At 36.5% G+C, this 21,567-nt stretch overlaps 3 protein-coding genes and 1 non-coding gene across 14 annotated transcripts in view; all 4 read left to right on the top strand.

The window, feature by feature from the left end:
- The first annotated feature begins 23 nt into the window (after nt 1-23).
- psma2a (proteasome 20S subunit alpha 2a) lies at nt 24-3,899 on the top strand. Its single transcript, XM_008323942.3, has 9 exons — nt 24-42; nt 409-514; nt 990-1,066; nt 1,475-1,607; nt 1,990-2,112; nt 2,232-2,313; nt 2,765-2,838; nt 2,952-3,009; nt 3,119-3,899. The coding sequence occupies exons 2-9, from the start codon at nt 474-476 to the stop codon at nt 3,233-3,235; spliced, it is 705 nt and encodes a 234-aa protein (XP_008322164.1). The 5' UTR covers nt 24-42; nt 409-473; the 3' UTR covers nt 3,236-3,899.
- Nucleotides 3,900-4,133: 234 nt separating this feature from the next.
- atad2 (ATPase family AAA domain containing 2) lies at nt 4,134-18,565 on the top strand. 8 transcript variants are annotated; one of them, XM_008323938.3, is made up of 31 exons: nt 4,134-4,892; nt 6,130-6,284; nt 6,633-6,688; nt 7,208-7,394; nt 7,490-7,577; nt 7,672-7,753; nt 7,865-8,059; nt 8,184-8,304; nt 8,794-8,808; nt 9,545-9,646; nt 9,746-9,854; nt 10,058-10,173; nt 10,417-10,591; nt 10,776-10,864; nt 11,352-11,511; nt 12,044-12,134; nt 12,370-12,547; nt 12,630-12,766; nt 12,887-13,019; nt 13,111-13,294; nt 13,727-13,912; nt 14,008-14,143; nt 14,328-14,524; nt 14,659-14,818; nt 15,176-15,256; nt 15,693-15,815; nt 15,993-16,163; nt 16,339-16,698; nt 16,893-17,026; nt 17,479-17,607; nt 18,073-18,565. In XM_008323938.3, the coding sequence occupies exons 1-31, from the start codon at nt 4,698-4,700 to the stop codon at nt 18,103-18,105; spliced, it is 4,278 nt and encodes a 1,425-aa protein (XP_008322160.1). In that variant the 5' UTR covers nt 4,134-4,697; the 3' UTR covers nt 18,106-18,565. The 8 variants fall into 8 exon arrangements, with proteins under 8 accessions (XP_008322160.1, XP_016893238.1, XP_008322158.1 ...); XM_017037749.2 differs by having other exon boundaries at nt 4,140-4,892; nt 16,237-16,698; XM_008323939.2 differs by lacking the exon at nt 4,134-4,892 and adding an exon at nt 5,876-5,972 and having other exon boundaries at nt 16,237-16,698.
- LOC112487997 (small nucleolar RNA SNORA5) lies at nt 13,399-13,532 on the top strand. The gene has a single exon (XR_003051656.1). It is a non-coding gene; the product is annotated as a small nucleolar RNA SNORA5 (small nucleolar RNA).
- A 466-nt stretch (nt 18,566-19,031) lies between the features above and the next one.
- The window catches only part of zhx1 (zinc fingers and homeoboxes 1), a 13,939-nt gene continuing 11,403 nt past the window's right edge, over nt 19,032-21,567 (top strand). For 3 of the 4 annotated variants that reach the window (XM_025061592.1, XM_025061591.1, XM_025061589.1), the window contains exon 1: nt 19,032-20,139. The gene's annotated coding sequence lies outside the window, so the exon portion shown is untranslated. Of the gene's footprint in view, nt 20,140-20,969; nt 21,074-21,567 lie in introns of all 4 variants that reach the window. The other variant, XM_025061590.1, reaches the window with a different exon arrangement.

Genomic DNA, 21,567 nt, shown 5'->3' with positions numbered 1-21,567 from the left:
GATTCAAGTCTTAAGTGAGTTCGAAGAACCAAAGATATTAAGGTATTTTTCGACAAAACACGTTTTATAAACGTTGTCATAAGTCAAAGTCCATATTGTTAGGTTCATAATTAGATAATAACATCAACCGGGTATTACAGACTCATCTCAACGGCGCTTAATTTTAAGGTCTGTTAAATTTGGAGGTAATATTGGCGCATCATACGACATCATACGACTAGTAACACGATTAGTAAAATATTTAATTACTCTAGAATTGTTTGTCAATATCAATAGTGGGTAGCAATTGCTACGCAAACCGAATAGAGCTGGAAACTATGGTGCAGCACTACTTAACACAACTAAACACTTAATAGAAAATAAAAACATTCGTGCCAATGGTTTATGGTTTGTCATCTTTGCTGTTAGGGGGCGCTACGCACACATAGAATTCTTAGTGGCTGTCCACTGATAAGAGAAGAAAAACTAACAAGATGGCGGAACGTGGCTACAGTTTCTCTCTCACCACATTCAGGTAAAGTTTATTTAATTGCGTGGAAACGTTAAAGAAAATACTTGCACTGTACCCGTTAAGGATTTTGACATCGTTACAGCTTAATGTATATTTGTGTATTTGTCTGTTTTTTGAGAGGGGGGTTTACTGAAGGTATTGTGGTTGATGCACTGTCATTGTGGGCCGGTGCAATGAATAGGCTGCCGTCAAGTGTTAGCATGGCAGCTAATATACTTAAATAAACGAAACGGCTTTATTTGTCTAACCCAGTCTTACATCCACTTATTATGATATTAAAATTAGGACCTAATACAAGGACAAATCTAAGATAATCGAGTTTTAAGTGTTTGATGAGTCAGTTTTTGTAAGTTTTGCTTTCAGTTTCTCACGTTATTTGCAAACGCTAAATTTACTTTTCGCAGTGATACCGTTTTATATCTGGAGTGCATTCGGTTATATATCCAATAAATGTATACCATATGGTTTTTATTCACAGTCCCTCTGGAAAACTGGTTCAGATTGAGTATGCTCTCGCAGCAGTAGCAGCCGGTGCTCCATCAGTTGGTATTAAAGGTATGGTGAAGTGAAATCGTATTTTTACATGTTGATTTTGAGTGCAAAACCCAATTACTTTTGATAAAGAGGTTTATTTTGAAATGCTTAAATTTAAGTAAGTTAATTTTAGATTTTAGCCCTTGCCTTACCTGACAATGGAGGTTGGGAAACAAGGTGCCGAAAGCCTTGTTTTACAGGCGAAAAAACATTCTTATTCAACATTGAATCTTGAAATCTGTCAACTGGATGTATTGATATTGCATTATAGAATAGTAGTAGTTACCAATATTGACCAGTCAATTTGAGAGCCACAAATACAACTATCAACAGCCTCTTTGAAGGCTATTTGTTACTTTTTTAAAAAACAAGATTACATTTTAATATCATATTATAAATTATAATCAATAATTTCTCACATTTTTTAAGCTACAAATGGAGTGGTTCTTGCAACAGAGAAGAAACAGAAGTCCATCCTGTATGATGAACAGAGTGTCCACAAAGTGGAGCCCATCACTAAGCACATAGGAATGGTCTACAGTGGCATGGGCCCTGATTACAGGTAAGAACTCCAACAGTTTTACTTTTCCCCCTTTATATCAGACAGAATATTTCTACAATATATCCCCAAACTTGGCAATAACTCTGTCTCAGGTACAAATGATCAATATTTGTAGTAGCTTGTGTTTTAACTATAAGTACCCAGACTGCAGCAGCACAATATGATTCAGCAATCAGACTTTAGAAAAACGTTGGCACTTCTCTAAATGCAGCTTTATCCTACTATTAAAATAAAAAATGATGTTGCTTTTACATGTAGTCAACCTAATGGAACATTATTTAGGCTTCAAATCCACAAACCTTCTAAAGATAATATACTGTTTTCTGACAAATTCTTGCAAACAGAAGATGTTATGAGTAATTTTTTATTTTTATTTTGTAAGGGTCCTGGTGCGAAGAGCTCGGAAGTTGGCACAGCAATACTTCCTTGTTTACCAGGAGCCAATTCCCACAGGTCAACTTGTCCAGAGAGTGGCCTCTGTGATGCAGGAGTATACACAATCTGGGTGTGTACTAGTTCTGACATCATTGTGTTTACATTGTTGAATCATAACTGTTAGATACACTGGATACACTCAAAGCAGAACCCTTATTTACATTAAATTTACGTCATTCTCTCTTCCAGTGGTGTTCGTCCATTTGGTGTATCATTGCTGATAGCTGGTTGGGATGAAGACCAGCCCTACCTATTCCAGTCAGACCCCTCCGTACGTACGCATAATGCACCTACTTCTTTTAAATAAAAAAGTATAGTACTTAACATTACAGAGATTTCTGCAGAATCTTAATAATACTAAAATCTTTAAATTGAGACATTTTTAAATAGTCTTGAAAAGTTAAAGGGAAGTTGAAGGAAGTTTTACTTCCTAAAATGATTTATTTTTTTAACAATAAGTTATGAAGTGCATTCATTTAGACTTTCCTTCAACTGTAAGGACCTTTTTTGGCTGTCACAAAATCTTAATGGTCTTTAATAAGAGAGCTTTTTATCCTGTATGTATGCACCACAGTTTATTTTATGAGGTGTTTAAGTTTCAATGTTACAGTCTACCAATGTCAGGGTCCAGGGTCACCTACAATTTATCACACATGAATGTTTTATTATTTATCAGATTTGTCAGTAAAAATCAATAACTTAAAACCTTTTTACTTTTGCAGGGTGCATATTTTGCTTGGAAAGCCACAGCCATGGGAAAGAACTATGTTAATGGAAAAACATTCCTTGAGAAACGGTAAGGGTTTGTTGTTGCACAGACTTAGTTTACTTATGAAATTTATTCCACATTTTAAGCAATTAGCTGGAGTTTATACGTAGTAAAAGATAAACACAGTTGTTGTTTACCAGGTATAACAATGATCTGGAGTTGGAAGATGCCATCCACACAGCAATTTTGACATTGAAGGTATGTTGTTATAACCTGGACCGACAACCCTGAACTCTTTTCTAATTGTTACATTGGTTGTTGTTGTTCCAAATTGGTGTTTACATGTTTCTCTCTCTTTGTGTAATAGGAGAGTTTTGAGGGTCAGATGACAGAGGAGAACATTGAAGTGGGAATCTGTAATGAGGCAGGCTTCAAAAGACTCACCCCAGCAGAGGTGAAAGACTACCTGGCTGCTATTGCGTAGACAGACCCTGTGTGGTGACTAGACTTCAAGACCACGTTTCATGACAAAGGCTTTGCAGTGCAATCTCCAGCTGTCACATGACAAATGCCTACATAATCCATTAATTTCACTAAATGTGTTACTAAACAGCAGCATTTTGACAAATCAGGTTTCTGAGAGGTTAATTTACTGCTGATAATAAACCCCGCTTCATTGACCAATTTTGTTGCTTATTTGAAAGATGCAAATTACAAACTTTTAGCATTTGAAATGTGACAGTTGAGTGATTCTTATACAAAAAGAGATGTGGGTTCCTCACATGTCTCATATCTTCCACTGAATCCTCTCACATTTTCAGCTTTCTCATTACCATTTCATAACAGCATTTGCTTGTGGTTAACACGCAGACAACCAAAAAATGACTAACTGGACACATTAATTTGGTACAAAAATATAAACGTAATCATGCTCTAGATGATATTGGAGAAAACCACGATGTCATAGTGAAGACAAGTAAAATGTGAAAGGATACAGTGGAACATGAAATCTTGTTGTCAGGATCTGGTTGTCTGTACAGCAGTTTTTTCACAATGTAATCTTTTTTTCACCCTAGACACAATTCTAGAATTTGTATTTTCTCTCCTGTGACCTGTTGCATTTAAATAAAAGATGATGGGTTCATTCACTGCTCCTACAGATTATTATATACTACTGAAAACTCTTACACATAATGATCATAAACATTGACCCCAAAAAGCTAACACAGAACGAGTGCAAAAAAAGTATTGAATCCACAAAATATTTTATCATAGCAGCCATGCAGTGGCAACCGATGGAAGCGCTGTACAGTTATTCTGCAGTTTTCTATGATTATAAAACATTTATTTGGTTAACTATTTCACTTGAGAGATGACGTTTTAAAGCATTGTCACTGGTTGATAATTTCCTAAATTACGTGGCGAGTGTTTTTATTTATTTATGTTTTCAGATAAATAACAGTCAGTATAACTCGCATTCTTTGGATTATGACAGAGACGCGCAGAGCGCGCTCTTTCAACCGCCGGAACACCTTTTAAAAATGATTACGTATCACTCCGCTAATGTTGAGTAGAATATTTTGATTTTGCTTCTGAAGGGTTACGAACAGCTGCAGAGAAACCAAAGATATACTAGGGTATCACCTCAATAAAAGAAACTAACGTTTGTCATAATTGGTTTAGTGATGATTTAGTTTATAGAACTGCTTTTCCCGGCGGCAGCTTCTTATTTTCCTTCCTTACAACATGTGATGACGTTTGTGGCGCCAGAAATCAAGGGTTTAGAGAGAAGCTACTGTGTGCGCAAGTGTGTCAGTTTGTTGTTAGACTATGTTTACCGTTATTTTTACCGTGTTCCGTATACCGTGCTACTAATTAAAGAGTAGAGTAGCTGCTATCTAACCATCCTAGTGCTGCTATAACGTTAACCTCCGTCTGCAGTCAAAATGGTGATGCTACGCAGCAGCGGCAACAACGGAGCTGAGCCGGTAACTGCTCCGAAGCGGCGGTCCATGGACATGGATACGAGCTCCGACTTTCTGTCGCTGCTTCCCGCGTCACAGAGAAAGTCCGCTCGAGTGACCCGCTCCAACCGATTGCTGGAGGATAGTTTTAGTAGCCCCGAACACAACCTGGTAAATGTGAGTAACTGCTCGTTTTACCACGAGTAAACAGTGCGTTAGTTAGGATATAAAATATTCAACAAGAGGAAGTTTGCTAAGCAAGGAGGCTAAGCTAACTAATTTCATAATAACTTCACCACCACTCATTTAACACGTTATGCATTTTGTCGCGTACACATATAAATAACATTTTCGTGGTGTTATATCATATAATGTCCTAATTCATGAATGTAATGGTTGACCATATGTTTTGGGAATTAAGTAGTTTGAAAAGTTAAGTTTGCCAAACTGTGACCTATTCTTAATAAACAAACTATATTCTCTCCACCTCTCCCTGAGAGATGTACTATGAAAGCAGTTTCATGTCTTTGAGCAAACTATAATGTGGTCAAACTATGAACTACAAGAAGTAGGTTGCAGGTTTGTGCTATCCCAGGAGCATTAAAGGTCTCAGGTCCAAGTTCTAGACACCTAGCCTTTCACTCTGTAAATTAACTCTCCATCATCAGCATAATTAAGGGACAGAAAAGAATGCCCAAGGATGTTGTTTTTTCAGCTGCTTGGGCCAGGTTGCCCCACAGAAAAGATTGCCTAGGTAACAATATTTGCTAAAAGTAGGCAATCAGGGCCTGGGATGGTCTCCTTTATGAGATTTAATACAAGTTCACATTCCTTCCTCTTACCACATTTCGTTTCCACATTTCATGTTATGTTATTGATGTTTTCAGAACTTTTTAGTTGTTAAAGCAATAACAATATCATTTTGAACATGTTTAGTGTAATTTCCATATTCCACAGTCATCCTCATAACATGTTTATTTCTGTGTTTTACAATTACAATTGTAAACATCTTTGTAAATTAACAAAGAAAAACTTAACATCCAGTGAGTAATATAATATTTATTCTTTATCTCAATCCAAAGTCTTTATGACAGACTACATACAGGCAAAGGATCAAAGAATCAAAGATTTATCCTGATCAAAGCCTTTCCTCTTTTGTTTCTTAGCTTAGTGCAAATCAAATAAACTGTAATACAATATGAATATATGAAGAATAACATTTTTAAGTCATGTACAATGTCTGTACTATCATGAGTTGTGAGTATTCCCTTCTGATTTCTGCATGAATTAATTCACAGGGTTGACTGTTTAATCTTTGGTATCCTTGTTACTCATCCCCTTCACCTTCTGAAAACCACAACAACAACAAAAGCTTGTTCTATAAATAATATTCTGATTAATGTGATTGTTCCAGGGACATGTCAGTATGGTACAGGATGAGGCGAATGGCTTCAATCACACTCCCAAAACCAGAAGACAGAGAGCAAGGCAGGAAATTGACTTTGCTGAGAGTGAGCTGAAAAGCAGCTCACCTATAATTGGGGACAAAGCTGAGGACTGCTGCACCAGGTACACACAATCATTTGAGAAAAACAATAATAATTACAGTATTGTTACTGTCATGGCAGAACATTTTCCTAATCACCTTACTGTGAAAGCTAATTTACTAATGGTTTTGGCCTTGTAAACTTTTATTGCACAGGAATTTTACATAGTGTGTTATATCCTAAATTTCCCAAAGGGAACTCCCGAAGGATTAATAAAGTTCTCTTTATCTATCTATCTATCTATCTATCTATCTATCTATCTATCTATCTATCTATCTATCTATCCATCCATCTATCCATCTATCCATATTTAGGTTTTATATTTTTTTAGCTATTTCATTGTTGATATTAAGATATTCTCTGTCCTTAGGAAATCATCAAGGGTGCAGAGAGAAGTAAACGTCTCCAACGACAGTCAGCCAAGAGGTACTGTTACCTTACTTTGTATGATGCATCCTTTTTACAATAACACTCGGAAGAGAAAAATCTGTTTACCCATTTACTGCGTCGTTGCACTATGATCATGCCTGACATAAAATTAGATTTCAACCAAATCTAAAACGCAAAAATGATCTTGTACAGGTTTCTGTATCCAGAAGATGATGATATAGTCATACCTTTACCTATACACTAGTAAAATCTGTGCTCATTTATTTTGAAAAAACTGTAGAAACTACTTTTAGTATTTTTTTTTACCTTCCTATTAATTTATTAAAATTTTCACTTATGTGCATAAAATAAATAAATTATAGGCATTAATTAAATGTTAGAAAACTTGTTTGACACTGACTTGGTCCACTGTATGGACTAACTGGAACTGCTATATTTGCCTAGTAACTATTTTGGTTGTATTGTTTTATTAATAAATTCATTGTCTCCTCTAAACACGTAAACTGATCCACCAGGCCTTTATGCTTTTAAATTATATTACTATCTGTGCTCAAGACATTCCTGATGAAGTGGAGGGGTCATCTACTCCAAAGAGGAGTCGCTTTAACCTACAAAATCGTGAAGTGGAAGAGGAGGAGGAGGAAGAGGAGGAGGATCACCCAGTGAGACGAAGCTCCCGAATTACCAGATACAAGTTAGACTCCCGCAACCAGTCGGTGCTTTATGATCGTCTAATTACTAAGTAAGTTCATCAACAGCCAATCGTTTTTTATTTTATTTTATTTTATTATTTCAGAGTTTGTATACAAAAATGTGATACACAATTTATCGTACCAGCACTGCTGAAGCAGTCCTCCAAAAGATGGATGACATAGAAAAGATGAGATGGAGGCTGAGGAGCAGAGACAGAGAAACTAAAGAACAAGTAAAAACCTAATTATGCCCTTTTTTAATTCAATCAAATCCAACATACGAACAAGTCAGACAATTTATATTTAATCTGTTGCTCATGTTTTAAGATTGGTGTTTACACTCGGAGTCAAATGAGAAGATTACTAAGGACAAATGTGGAGAGTAAAGACACTAAGGAGAAAAGCAAAGGTAAAATGCAGTTCTGAGCGCACTTCACATCATAGCAAATAGACGAGAATATTAAACATGTAGATTATTTGAGAATGTTGGTTATTTAATTCATCATAATTTTATGTAAAGGAGTGAATGATGATCATATTGATGAAGAGGAGGAGGAGGAAGAAGAAGAGGATGAGGAAGAAGATGATGACGATGAGGATGATGATGATGATGCGGACGAAAGAGAGGAGGAGGAAGAAGAAGAAGAAGAACATCAGAGGCGCTATGATTTCAGACAGCGAAAGGCAGTAGTGCGATACCAGGCTCCACAGGATGGTATGGCTGCTGTGCTATGTGTAGAAAATATTGCATTTGGTACAAAGTGGCTCCAGTACTATAGAAGTATATGTGTAGAATTCCTAATTGCTCATTTGATTTTCCTGTATGTTTACTTTATTAGAACCCAGAGAGACCAGGAAGCGTACCATGTACTTCAAGGACCACTCGTCTCCAACCAGACGCAGGTTCTTGTTCAGCTCCACAGCCCCTAGGAGCCCTTACAACAATATAAGAACCAGCAGGTCTGTGTAACTGCACGACACCGCATGCCTGTGTAATTTTTATTATATTTAAATATTATACTTTTAGTTTTTTAAAGAGAAAGCTCAGCAGTGGGTTATCAAAGAAAAATCTCATTTGCTGTTCTTTATGTGCAATAACTACAATGATGTTCCAGAATCACTGACTAATTTTGTGAAATAATCATGATTTTCATAATAGTAATAATAATAGCAGCCCTAATTATCACATCTACTTCTTTCACTGGGTTGAATGTATATAGTTCATTACACAGATGGGAGATGCATTTTTTAAATTAATTAATTAATTATTATTGCCTGTTAGCATTGCCTGTCTTTTGAACAAGTTACATTTTCGTAATGACACAGCCGGTACATTGTATTACCTCAACATACTTCATCCTGTCGTGTCATCACATGCTGAAATTGAATCAATGCTCTGCAGCCAATTCCCTTTTTCTCCTTTTTTTTCTAATATTTGTCCAAACTCAGGAGTAGTTCCGAGAGGTAAGATTTGTAAAATCCTGTCAGTGTTGCAGTGCTTTCACATGGGATTTTTGTATGTATTAAACTACAGTTCGTAGTGGTGAGCCTGTTGTGAACAACATTTTTTTTGTCACACCAGCTGCTGTCAAATAATGTTAGGGTCACATTTAGTCTTTAGGGAAATATTTCACATTTTCTAGATGAATAAAAAACTACCCTCATAAATGTAAAACTTTCCAAACTGGAAAGTTGTGAAGAGACTTTTAAGAGTATAGTGATCTGGTACACACAGGCCCATTTGAAGGCACCGTTTATTTCTTAGTTTTGTCTCTGTTGTCTTGTCTGTCTATGTGAGGACTATGGTTCTGTATAGTGGTGGCACTTGCGGGAACATGTATCACAGGAGTGAAACATTGGGCTGCTCTATTTTTATTTATTATGAAATATAAAATCTTTAAATTGTGTACATTATTTTGTTTCAAGCCATAAAATAGCTATAAGGATTAATTCCCTTGTGTTTTACTCCAGGGTTCTGCATGGTGATGGGTTCATTTTAAATGGTTGCAGGATCACCTCCATGCTGCTGTTGTAGTTGATGGATTACTTTGCAACGAATATTGTTCTGTTGCTTTAAGTTTATTACTAAACTGTCAGCTTCATTCTTATTGTCCTTATGAACACATGTCAAAGATGGTTATTGGTGGTAACAGCAAGTTGTCATATTTATCACCTGTGTTTGCGTACTTTTCTCATACAGAAGGAGACATGCCATCCATAGCAGTGACTCCACTTCCTCATCTTCAGATGATGAGAAATTTCAGAGACGGAGAAGTATTAACAGGAGTCGCTCAGTCAACAGGTAATCTCCTAACCAGCACATGTACTGCACTATTGGACTTCTTGTGTTTTACTTGAGAAAACCGATATGATATGAAGTTATACTCTTTTTTTCATTCAGATGTCTACCAATGAACCTTGTAAAAGATGACCTGCTGGGAATCCAGAAGGATCGGATGAAGATAGGAGCCAGTCTGGCTGATGTGGACCCGATGCAAATAGACAGAACAGTAAGATACTGAATGCATGGAAAGGCAGACTGGCACAAATAATACTGAAAAACAGTGTGGTTAAACTGGGTCTTTAAAGCAGGAAAGTGTGGTAATTCACAATAAAATAAAAACAGAGTATGCAGAACTATACTTCCAAACCCTTTTATTCTCCAGAAGTATTACTAATATACTGTAAATACACCTCTTTGTGGTTGATGTAGGTGCGCTTTGACAGCATCGGAGGTCTGAACAGACACATCTCTGCCCTGAAGGAAATGGTAGTCTTCCCTCTTCTCTACCCCGAGGTCTTTGAGAGATTCAAGATACAGCCACCCAGGTGAACAGGGTTTGTTTTGATGAAGAGAAAACCAAAATTATTCTTTAGAAATAGAATGCAACTTGTTACAGTTGAAAGGTGACATATGCTCCCCCTGTCTTTTAACAAACTCTAATTGCAACGTTTTTTACTTATCTGAAAATAATTTTGTTTTTCAGCCTTATGCTGCTGTGGGCTTCATTTAGGGTTTTATAGCAGTTATCGATTTATGTTTTATGAACAAATACTTGGTCTTGTTTTTAGGGGCTGTCTATTCTATGGACCTCCAGGCACAGGAAAAACCCTTGTAGCCAGAGCTCTGGCTAACGAGTGCAGCCAGGGCGAAAGAAGAGTGTCTTTCTTCATGAGAAAAGGAGCTGATTGTCTCAGTAAGTGGGTGGGAGAATCTGAGAGACAGCTACGACTGCTCTTTGACCAGGTAATACCTCACCAATGGAAGAACAGCCTTAATAAATGTCAAGTTTCTACAAACTAGCAACAGCTCAATAGGAAAAACTCACTAGTGTGACAGTTTGACTTATACATAATATATATAAGTCAATCTGTAGTGCTCTGTAATAATCTAATTCTACATCTTAACATTTCCCAATGAATTTTTGTAGGCTTATCAGATGCGTCCATCAATTATTTTCTTTGATGAAATCGATGGTTTGGCCCCAGTTCGGTCGAGTCGTCAGGACCAGATCCACAGGTCAGTAATGTTCCTAAATATCTGGGGTTTTTTTGTTGGTGTTTTTGTGATTATTAAAATAGTGCATCACATAATGCAAAATCCAGACACTATTTAAAGAAAATAGTGAAGGTTATATTTTTTTAATCTCACCTTGCGCCAGAGCTATAAAAACCTTGAATCATTGTTAATGTTATTTTTAAGGAATAATATGAAACATAATATAACTTTTGGTAAATGGTCTTAGATGCAAGTGTCAGGATAGGTTTAAACAAAAGATGGTATTATTCTTTTTTCTTATTATGATCCCGTCAGTGACAAATAGGCAAATTATATTGTGTAAATGTAAATTGTGTAATTTAACAGCTTTAGAACTTTTACAGTCCATAAATCTTGAGGCTTGTGAGTTTGTGATTTCTGATTGATATCTTATTTGGTCCATATTTGGCATCATAGTAACCACTGTACAGTAAAACAAATTCCTGATATGTTCCTTCTTCCTCTGTAGCTCCATTGTGTCAACCCTCCTGGCTCTAATGGATGGATTAGACAGTAGAGGAGAAATAGTTGTGATTGGAGCCACTAACAGATTAGACTCCATTGATCCAGCGCTAAGAAGACCAGGACGCTTTGACAGAGAATTTCTTTTTGGCCTCCCTGATAGAGAGGTGGGAAAATGTGCAAAACTTTTTAATTTGTCTTTCCATTTTTGTGTCCTAAACACAGTGACATAGGACACTAGCCCCAACATGTGACTTCAAGTTCGCCAAGTTTTATATTAAATGCCCCTGTGAACAGTAAAGATTGTTCTCTATGCTCCTGATTGTGGCCCAAGCAGACACAGGGGCTAGTAGTTGAACTACTATTTAAACTGAAAAAGACCAAAACAAAGGAAATCAATTATTGAAGCCACAGTCCACATCTGGTTTAGTGATGAAAACAATGGGATGTGTCTTGACACAGTTATTGATACAGTTAATGATATTTATTTCATGGGCCTTAGTGTGTGTTTAAGCACTCCACAAAGACAAACAAAGTCAAATTTTATAACAGTGTTTTTAATTATGGAACAGAAAAATCTAATTTTTGCTTGGATTTCTTACTAAAATATGTTTTTCTTATTTGGCTGCCTTTATTATATTTTAGCATAGAGCTCTTGATCTATATTTTAATACTTAATTGTGACCTTTTTTTTCTTAGGCAAGGAAGGACATTTTGAAAATCCACACCAGACAGTGGACTCCTTCTCCTTCTGAAACTTTTCTGGAAGAATTGGCAGAGAAATGTGTTGGTATGTCTTCCAGCAACCCCTCAAATGCACATCTTACTAAAAATGTGCCTTCAGGGCTTAAAATTATCCATGAATAACCCAAGCACAAAGCCCGTGCCTCAGAATCAGACTAATCGACAACATCCATGAAATTGCACCAAAAAAATCGAGATTGAGTTTTGAACCTTCTGGGCTCAGAATAAAGTACCAATATTTATTGCGCAGTAACAAAATGCCGTTTGTGTTTGACTGTCAGGATATTGTGGAGCAGACATCAAGGCAGTGTGTTCAGAGGCAGCACTGTGTGCGCTGCGCCGACGCTACCCACAAATCTACTCCTCATCACAGAAGCTGGTGCTGGATGTCAACTCAATTAACATCACAAACAAGGACTTTTTGTGTGCCATGTCCAAGATGGTACCAGCTGCTCAGAGGTAGTTCACAATTCCTTTATCCTTATTAAATCATGGTGTTGGATTTTTTTTTAATTAAATGTGATTGTTTTTCTTCCACTAGAGCTGTAGTTTCACCAGCTAAGGCCCTGATTTCTGCCGTCCGTCCTTTACTGAACACTACCTTGCAGAACATCCTTTACATGGTCCACAGAGTGTTTCCTCATGCTGAGGAGGGGTTGAAGAGGAGAAGTCTACAAGGTAGCATTCTGACTTAACTCTAATTAATTTCTCTGTTGTGTTTACAAAATTCAAATCTGGATGCCTTTTATGCAATTCAGGTTAAAAAATGTATGCACTGTTTTGTTGCTTGTTGTGTAGATGCAGCCTGCACAGTGTCAGAGGATGAGTTGGTTTTCAGTGAGGAGGAGGTTGAAGAGGACTGCTCCACCAGACAAACTCAACAAACTCAGCATAGCACATGTACTCTTAAGGGACTACTTAACCTTGACAGGTAAATGTCAACAAAATGTTATTAAAAAAATTTCAGTTACATTAAATAAACGTACAAATTGAATTTGAATTTGTTTCTTTTTGTGCGGAAGTGTCCTGAGCCAGCCCACATCCTACCGTCCCAGACTGTTGCTGGAGGGCAAGTCAGGCTCTGGTCAGAGTTCACATCTGGCTCCTGCTGTTCTTCATGCTCTGGAGAAATTCACTGTCTACACGCTGGACTTAGCTGTACTATTTGGAACTAGTGTAACTGCACCAGAAGAGACTTGTGCTCAGGTAAAATAATAAAAAAAAAACACGAGAAGTCATTACATGCTTTTCTTGGCCTAATTCAATTTAAAATTAAACTAAAATTCTTAATGATATAATATTTTTACTTTTGCAGCTTGGTCAAATTCAGTGTGTTTTTCACAGTGGACCTCACTGGCCAAAATGGCTGCCACAGAGATTGTAGTTCATGGGCCCCACATCTTTCAATATAGGCAGTGGGGATAAAAATGTACTACAGACAAATTTTGTCTGACCATTGACCAATATTTCATTCTCTGGCAGTATTCTAAGTATTCTAGAATGAGTATTCTACCGATACATACAAAACATGAGTTAAATGTTGCTTTAAAATTTTTAATTTGACAGTTTTTTTCTTTCTTTCATCTACCTTTACATTTTCTTTTCGCCATTAAAACTCTACATTATTTTGTTGTGCAGATCTTTGTTGAAGCAAAGCGTACCTCTCCAAGTATTTTATACATCCCTCACATTGGACAGTGGTGGGAAACAGTAGGTCCTGCCTTGCGTGCCACCTTCCTCAGTCTCCTCAGCTCCATCCCTGCCTTCTCGCCAATCCTACTACTGGCCACCTGCAACCTCAGATATAATCAACTTAGTGTGGAGGTACTAAAATTATTTATTGAGTCTAGTGTCTTCTGGTGGTTGTTTTCTACATGAATATTCTACAGAAAAATCTTTAATTTGTTTTCTTGCCTCAGATTCAGGAGTTGTTCCGAGCAGAGTATGGGGAGGTTTTTCATGTCCCAGTGCCTACAAGTAAAGAAAGAAGAGACTTCTTTGAGGACCTGATACTTAACCAGGCTGCTAAAGCCCCTGCCTCTAAAAAGAAAGCAGGTGAGGAAAAAAATGTTGCAAGAAATAAAATAGATGGTTGATGTGCAAAATATTTAAGAAACCATTTTAAACATTATTTACTCCAAACTACATTTATCTTTGGAATGATTGATGCAAATTCTTTCTTTCAGTATAAAAATATTATTTTACAGACCTTGCATAACAGTAAATGCTGTTTCTTCAGTGCTTCAAGCCTTGGAGGTGCTTCCTGTGGCTCCTCCACCTCCTCCACGCCAGTTAACAGAAGAGGAGACCAGAAAACTGGAGGAGCAGGAAGAAGACACCCTCCGGGAGCTCCGCCTTTTCCTGCGTGATGTCACCAACCGACTCTCCCAAGATAAACGTTTTAAGGCTTTTACAAAACCTGTGGATTTGGAGGAGGTGCAGTGGCTTTTAACGTATCACAATATCTCAGATTAAACAATTACTTTTTATTTTGCTTTGGATAAATCACTATTTTTTGCTTTTTTATTATTTCCATTTTTGTCAGACTAAGATAATATTTTCTGTTTCAGGTTCCAGATTATGCTAAGGTGATCAAAAAGCCCATGGACCTTTCAAAAGTTCTCACACAGATAGATCTGCATCATTATGGAACAGTGAAAGAGTACCTCCGAGATGTGGATCTCATCTGGCAGAATGCCTTAGAATACAACCCTGACAAAGACCCTTCAGGTGAATTATAAACAAACTCTGAAGATAAATGCATACTTGTATAAATCTTGTCAACTTCAGAAACCATTAGCCAGAGTATCCCCAAATATCCACATTTATTACAAGGATTTTCTAAGAATATTTTATACTTTATCATATACAGTGTTTAAAGCCTCATCAAGTACAACAATATTCAAGTTGTGGAGAATAGAGAAGAAAAAAATATTTTTAAAAAGTGGCTGTTAGAATACCATCAGACAAGTTTAAAAAAAAAACAACTTTTAAACAAATGTAAATTGTAATTGTGATGATATCATTTTAATGATAATGATATTAAAGGTAATAACAAAAGCATCTGGTCGGAATCTTGTCCTGCAGCCCTTGAGTTACAGGTACCTGCAGAAAGAGAACAGAGAGGAGAGAGAAGAGGCACAAACTGGAGAGAAGAAAGAGGAAAAGGTTATAGTCATTATTGTAATGTAAACTGTATAACTCTAAATAAATGGAGGGAGCCGTCTAGGCCTAAAGCAGCATAAGTAGGAGATGACTGGGTTAAATTAACTAGGACCTAAAAAGGTTTTTAAACTTATTTTCTGATTTGAGATTTTTGATTTTTTTTAGACAGCAGACTTAGTCGTCAATATATCATTTTACCCCTTTGTAACACCACAAAGCACATACTGCGTAGAAGCTAAGCACAGCTGCTCATTAAGCACAGTGTGAAATGAACATATTTTGTAAACACTTGAGGCACTAGTCGTTTCATCCATAACACAGTTACTGACTAGGAACTATAGTAATTAGCCCAAAGTAGTATAATCTGTCCCCTTTAATACATGTTCATTTTTGTATTGACTACCTTGTGTTTCTTAATGGTGACTCCTTTGATCCCCAGATCGTCAGATCCGCCACAGAGCATGTGCACTGAAGGACACTGTCCACGCCATCATCAGAGAGGAACTAGATGAAAACTTTGAGAAGATCTGTGAAGAGATCAAAACATCACGCAGTACAAGAGGTTTGTGCATCTGTTTGTGAAAAAAATAAATTATAGTTTCAGTGTTATGGATAGTGGCACGTAGGAAGTAGCTTAGGAACAAGACGGACATAAGACTGCTTTTACATTACAATTAAAGATCAGGTGTGTCCTTTTTGTCTGTTTTCCAAAGCTTGTAAAATATTTGTTTATTTTCAGGTTCTGGTTGCAATACTGGACAGTTTACTCCGTCCTTTTACCACATCCTTCCTCAACAGCCTTCAGAAGTAAGGACCACAAACATGACCCCCCAAAGAGATACAGCTGATACCACACCTGCTGTTACTCCATCTTCAAGTCCCCCTGCTGTAAAACCCCCTAAATCCACAGGTAAAAAAATAGGTTAATTTAAGTTATATTTCAACTTATTTCAAAAAATTATTTGCTAATCTTGTATTTGCAGTTAATCGGAAAAAAAGACGAAGACGCTGGGCCACTGGTAGATATATGAAGAAAAAATCTCTTTCTCCTCACACGTCCAAAGATGATTCATTGTTGATTTCAGATGAGAATGAAGATGATGAAGACAGCAATGGGGAGGGTGAAAAAGCTCAGGAAGGCAAAACAGGACCTGCTGAGAATGAACAGAGCGGCCGAAAGGTCATGGACAAACCGGGACAATTAAAGGACAATAAAATGTTAACACACAGAGCGGATGTGAGAAGCACAAAGACTTCAGTAGAGGTGGGCAGAAAAGAGAGAAGTGAGAGAACAAAGATGAGAGAACATCATAGTGAGCCACTGGAAGCATACAGTAATGACTTAAAGACGTCAGAACGAAGAAGTCGTGGAGAGCCAATGGAGATTGAAACTATGACCACAGATGCTTCTGCAGCTGTGAGAGGGGAGGAGGACTGCCTCACTGGTAAAAGTTCATTAGCAGAGAATAATGTGAAGAGAAGTAGTTGTGCTAGAAGTGTTGTGCTAGAAGTAGCCATGTCCAGTCACTGTTTTTTTTTGTTTTTTGTTTTTTTTTTTTTATGCTCTCGAAGTTATGTGCAAGCATGCTGTCTGTTGGGGTAGATGTCTGAATGTGTTAACATGTGTTCTGTGTTTCAGAGCGGAGTGTGAGTAAAATGACTCGGGGTCTAAAGAATGCCGTGCAGCAACAGCAGATAATAGATGTCGACAAAGCTCTGCAGATCCCGGATCAAGAAGTTCCTCCTCTGGTGGTAGACACAGAGAAATTAAAGGTTATGGGAACTGATTTTAACTTAAAAAATAACAAATATTGAAATTGGTAACTGAATTTTTTTTTAACATGTCAATGTTATGGTTTCAACTTTAACTTAGTAGTATAAAGTATGAAACCATTGCTTTAATACATAGATCCTTCTAATTAGGCCAATTAACATTATGTCATCATGTCAGTGTTCTTTTGTGCTTAACTACATGTACTGAATTAAATTAGCTAAAATGTGTTACTCAAGCACAACTGTCAAAACACGTGTTATTTGGATATGTAAAGTATAACTTCAAAACAAATGGCCAAACATTTGCTGAGCAAAATCTTTTGTGACTGCAATAAAATTAATTATTTATTACAATTATTAAATTTTATGATTTATGATGGCTTATCGGCTGTTTTTCTTTTTCTGTATATTTTTTTAGCTATTTAATTAAATGTCATCCTATTTTTCTATAGGACCTCTTGAAAAGGGTGGTGGCCAAGACTGAGGGTTTTGTGGTCTACAAGCTGGAGAAACTCTACGCACTCCTTTGCCAGAGCATTTACAGACACAGGCGAAATCATAACAAAACAGCACTATTACAGGTTAGTTCAGAATTGAATTGATCAGCTCTCACGGCTTCTTTCCACACTACTGATGGATTGCCAAGCTGCAAGATATGTTTTCCTTAAATTGTTTTTTTAATTTGTAATTGTTTGCTATTTTTGAATCATGTAATTTGGGGATCAGTATACTGTTCACTCATATTTTTCTTTTAAATGTTAACTGATGTTATACATAAATTACAACTGACAACTTTCCAAGGTTTTCCCTTTATATTGAGCTCTTCTGGTAAAGCTATTGATCAGAATTATAGTTATTAAAGGCATAAAAATACATAGGTAGTTTATAACATTCTTGTAATGGGATAAATACATATATATGTTGTTCTATACCTAATAATGGTAACATAGCAAAAAAACTAGGATAATTGTATTTACATTGAGCCTGTTATTGTGTTTACTAAATGTAAACTTAATTTGGTTGTTTATTTGTTGTTGTTTTTTCAGGAGATGGAACAGGAGATTCAAGACTTCTGTTGATGCTTCACTTGGAAACTAATCATATCTTTTAGACAATCACCTCACCCCCAAATTTATAAATATGCATAAATGGTTCTATTTTAATATAACAAGCATTTGCTATTTGTGCATGGGCTAAAAATTTGGTAACCCCTTTTTTTGTGCTAATTTTTAAGTTAATACATTTATTTTTAAATGTCTCTCTGCAAGCTCAGGATTTAGATGGATGCTGCGTCTGCCAAATTGTGTGCACAGGGCATTTGTTTTGGAAAGAACTGTGTTTACTTTTTATTCTGGTTATTCAAGAAATTTGGTGGTTGACTGAATGGGAAAACTGAAAATGAAATGAGTGTGCTAACAAGAGGGCATAACTAACATTCACTCATCTTCTAACTACAGCGTGAGATAGATGAGTGCATGTGTGATCAAACAAACATTTGGACCAATAAAACCAACGCTATGCAGTTGGAAATGGAAAATCATTTGAGTGAAAAGGCTTGGTTTGACTGGATAGTTTTTATGTTTTCAATAAATGAAAATCAGAAAATCCCCATATAGACTTATTAGACAATATTTAACAGACAGTTGTTGCGCGACTAAATTTTCTAGCAAATGTCGATTTTTAGAAATCTTTGTCATAGTTTCTCTTTTATGTGTAATAACAAATAGTATAAAAATGTGCTTCACATAGAATTTTGAACACTTAGTCTGTCTGTGCCACGGCTTTGTACTTTTTTAGTCAATGTATAAAATAAATATAGATACATCTAATAGGTAATCAAAATTTATTAAACATACTTGGATAAAAAACTGTGTTTTTCAACTTCATGAACAAATCCAAAAATTAATATCAAAAATCAAAATATTAATTATTAGCTAACTTGTGTTTGCTTATTTGTTTTTGTAATAAAATATGAAATTTTACTTACAGAATTTGAGTTATGACATTGTCTCAAATTTTAGAATTCTGACATTGGCAGGCTAGAACATGTCAAAGAAACCTTAGAATGATTAAATTTTCTAAGATATAGAAAAGAATTAAGAATAATAAATAGAAATCGAGCTACTATATTCCATAGCAAGAAATTTAAAACATTTTCAAATTAAACGATATATACAGTATATATATACTTTTCCCTCAACGAAATTCAAATGTCGACCTGAAGTTAAAACTAGTTGAAACAATTGTGCCAAGCTTACTAATCCTGTTAGTAAGCTTCTATTTTAATATACAATTCAAACAGAAGTCACTTAAGGAGTTCTGGATATGTTTCATTTCAGCCTGGTTGTGTGAACGTCGTCAGTGTGTGTGTTGTCCTCATGTAGCTTTTCTGTCGGGTCATGTAAGGACACGCTGGCAAACGGCCCAGTATGGAGATGAATATGTTCTTCATTACTACTTTCACAAACACAATATGATTGATTTTTATTAAGAATAAACGCTAAACTTATTTTACTCAATACACGTTAATACTCTGACAAATGCATATTTTTAATCCTAAATTTATCTAAAAATTTGGGGGCACCGACAGTCGCCGAGGAATGACGTCAGGACGTATTACAGTGAATGATGACGCCGTATGATCGTAAAGAAATCCGCCGTTTCAGAATATCAGAGAATTGGGTCAAAGCTAACCATAACCTATTGTCACATTTAGCAATGGACATGCTTTCTTCGTTGGAACTCGAACAGAGACGCGTCCTGCCGGCGGTAAAATAAGCTGCCTGGACTCGCAGACAGATGTCCGGCGGTTCGGCTGCTACAGACGGGAACTGTAGCCGTTAGACCGGTCCGTCCTCCCACCTCCCTCTCTGTCTCTGCGCCGCGTTTGGGAAAACCCGCAACCCCGTAAAACGTTAGCGCCGGTTTCTGTCTCTTCGTCCCGTTTGTGGCGGCCAGCGGTGGCGCCGAAGCTGATGGTAAACCCAGGAAAGAAAAAGAAGCAGCAGAGGTGGCACCGAGTCACAGCGGAGCCAGGAAACTGACTGCCCGCCTCGTCTACACCAACACAGCCTGGTAGCAGCAACAATATGCACACGTTTGTGTAGTTGAGTGTAAGTTTAACCGCCAAACATCATCAATAACAATGAGTGGTCCAGCTAACACAGGCCAGTTGGCCCAGAGTACAACAATGCTACACACTGCTCAAAATTGGTTCAAATATATGTCGACAATTTTATTTAAACTTAAAATAAATTGGCTATCTCACATCATTTAACGATTGTGCTGCTGTTTCATAAACAAATTATCTCGTAGTCTGCTAAATCAGCTGCTGTTATTCTGCTGAGTCTGTCAGTATTAATAGTAATGCTAACTAAACAGTCTGCTGTGTTGTGCATGTGACAATGAATGAATGACCCTTTAACAAGGCGTGTTATTAAGCAGTAGAAAAAACGGAGATCATTTCTAAAAAGTGATGTTTATTTTGTTTTTATCATGTAGATAGAGCTGGACAGCATTAACAATTCACTTATAATCTTTCAAGACAAAATATACAGTTCCCAAAACAACAATAAAAACATTACATTTACTTTGGTAATTCACAGAAGTCTTCATTTAACAAAAATAAAGCAAATTAAAAGTGTAGAGTCTTCTCACTTAACGTTATTAACAAAAGCAAATTAAGCCATTAAGATTGAGTATTGAAGGAGCACTTGTCGATTGTTCAATCTTTGAAATGTGGGTGAAAATACCCTGGCAATACTTAATGATGATATGTAATAACATTTAATATATTCTATATCTAAGCAACAATGAATAACACAAAATACATGTTTATGTTTCTGTACCTGACAGAAATGATGGAGAATGTCTGTTTGGAAAGACATGTTAACTATTTAATGAGATTTATGATTGAGGTAGTAGTCTTCTTTTCACTCCACAGATCAGAGCTTGTTGCTGGCCAGGCAGTAATATAAACTCTGTCCTTCTGGAGATATCTACCAGTGAATGCTTTTGGTCATTGTCTTGATGGAAGATAAAACAATGGTAAAGGTTTTATTTTATAAAATTTTCATGGATTCACTTTTCTGGATCACCTTTAACTTCCCCAGAGCATTACACACCCACCTCCTTGGTGTGTCTCCACCTCTGTGGAGGTGTTTTTTTCTTTGTTATTAAATGCCTCACCCTTCCTTCTCTAAACATGCCAACATATCTATTTCTTAACAGTTACTAGTTGTTTCTGACCAGATAGACATATCGGTATGTACATCTTCCATCTCACTTAATTATGGCTTGAAAGCATTTATTGGTCTGTAAACTCAGTTTATTTCTGTGCACACCTTTGATCATTGTCTTTTTGACAGATTAAGTCCAAACTGCACCAGTTGATAGTCTTCACAAGTGTTTTGACAGTTATTTTAAGATCTCTTACTCCTTTTTCTTGACACCATGACAATTTGTTCTTCTACTGCCGCAACCCACCTTTGCATTTTTTCCAACCATTTGAGAAACATTGTTTTGTTAAATGCCCACAGTTT

This window comes from Cynoglossus semilaevis, chromosome 13, assembly GCF_000523025.1.
Source record: "Cynoglossus semilaevis isolate Cse_v1.0 chromosome 13, Cse_v1.0, whole genome shotgun sequence".
Taxonomy (NCBI): domain Eukaryota; kingdom Metazoa; phylum Chordata; class Actinopteri; order Pleuronectiformes; family Cynoglossidae; genus Cynoglossus; species Cynoglossus semilaevis.
The sequence above is the reverse complement of the archived record's forward strand: the minus strand, read 5'-3'. Positions and strand labels throughout refer to the sequence as shown.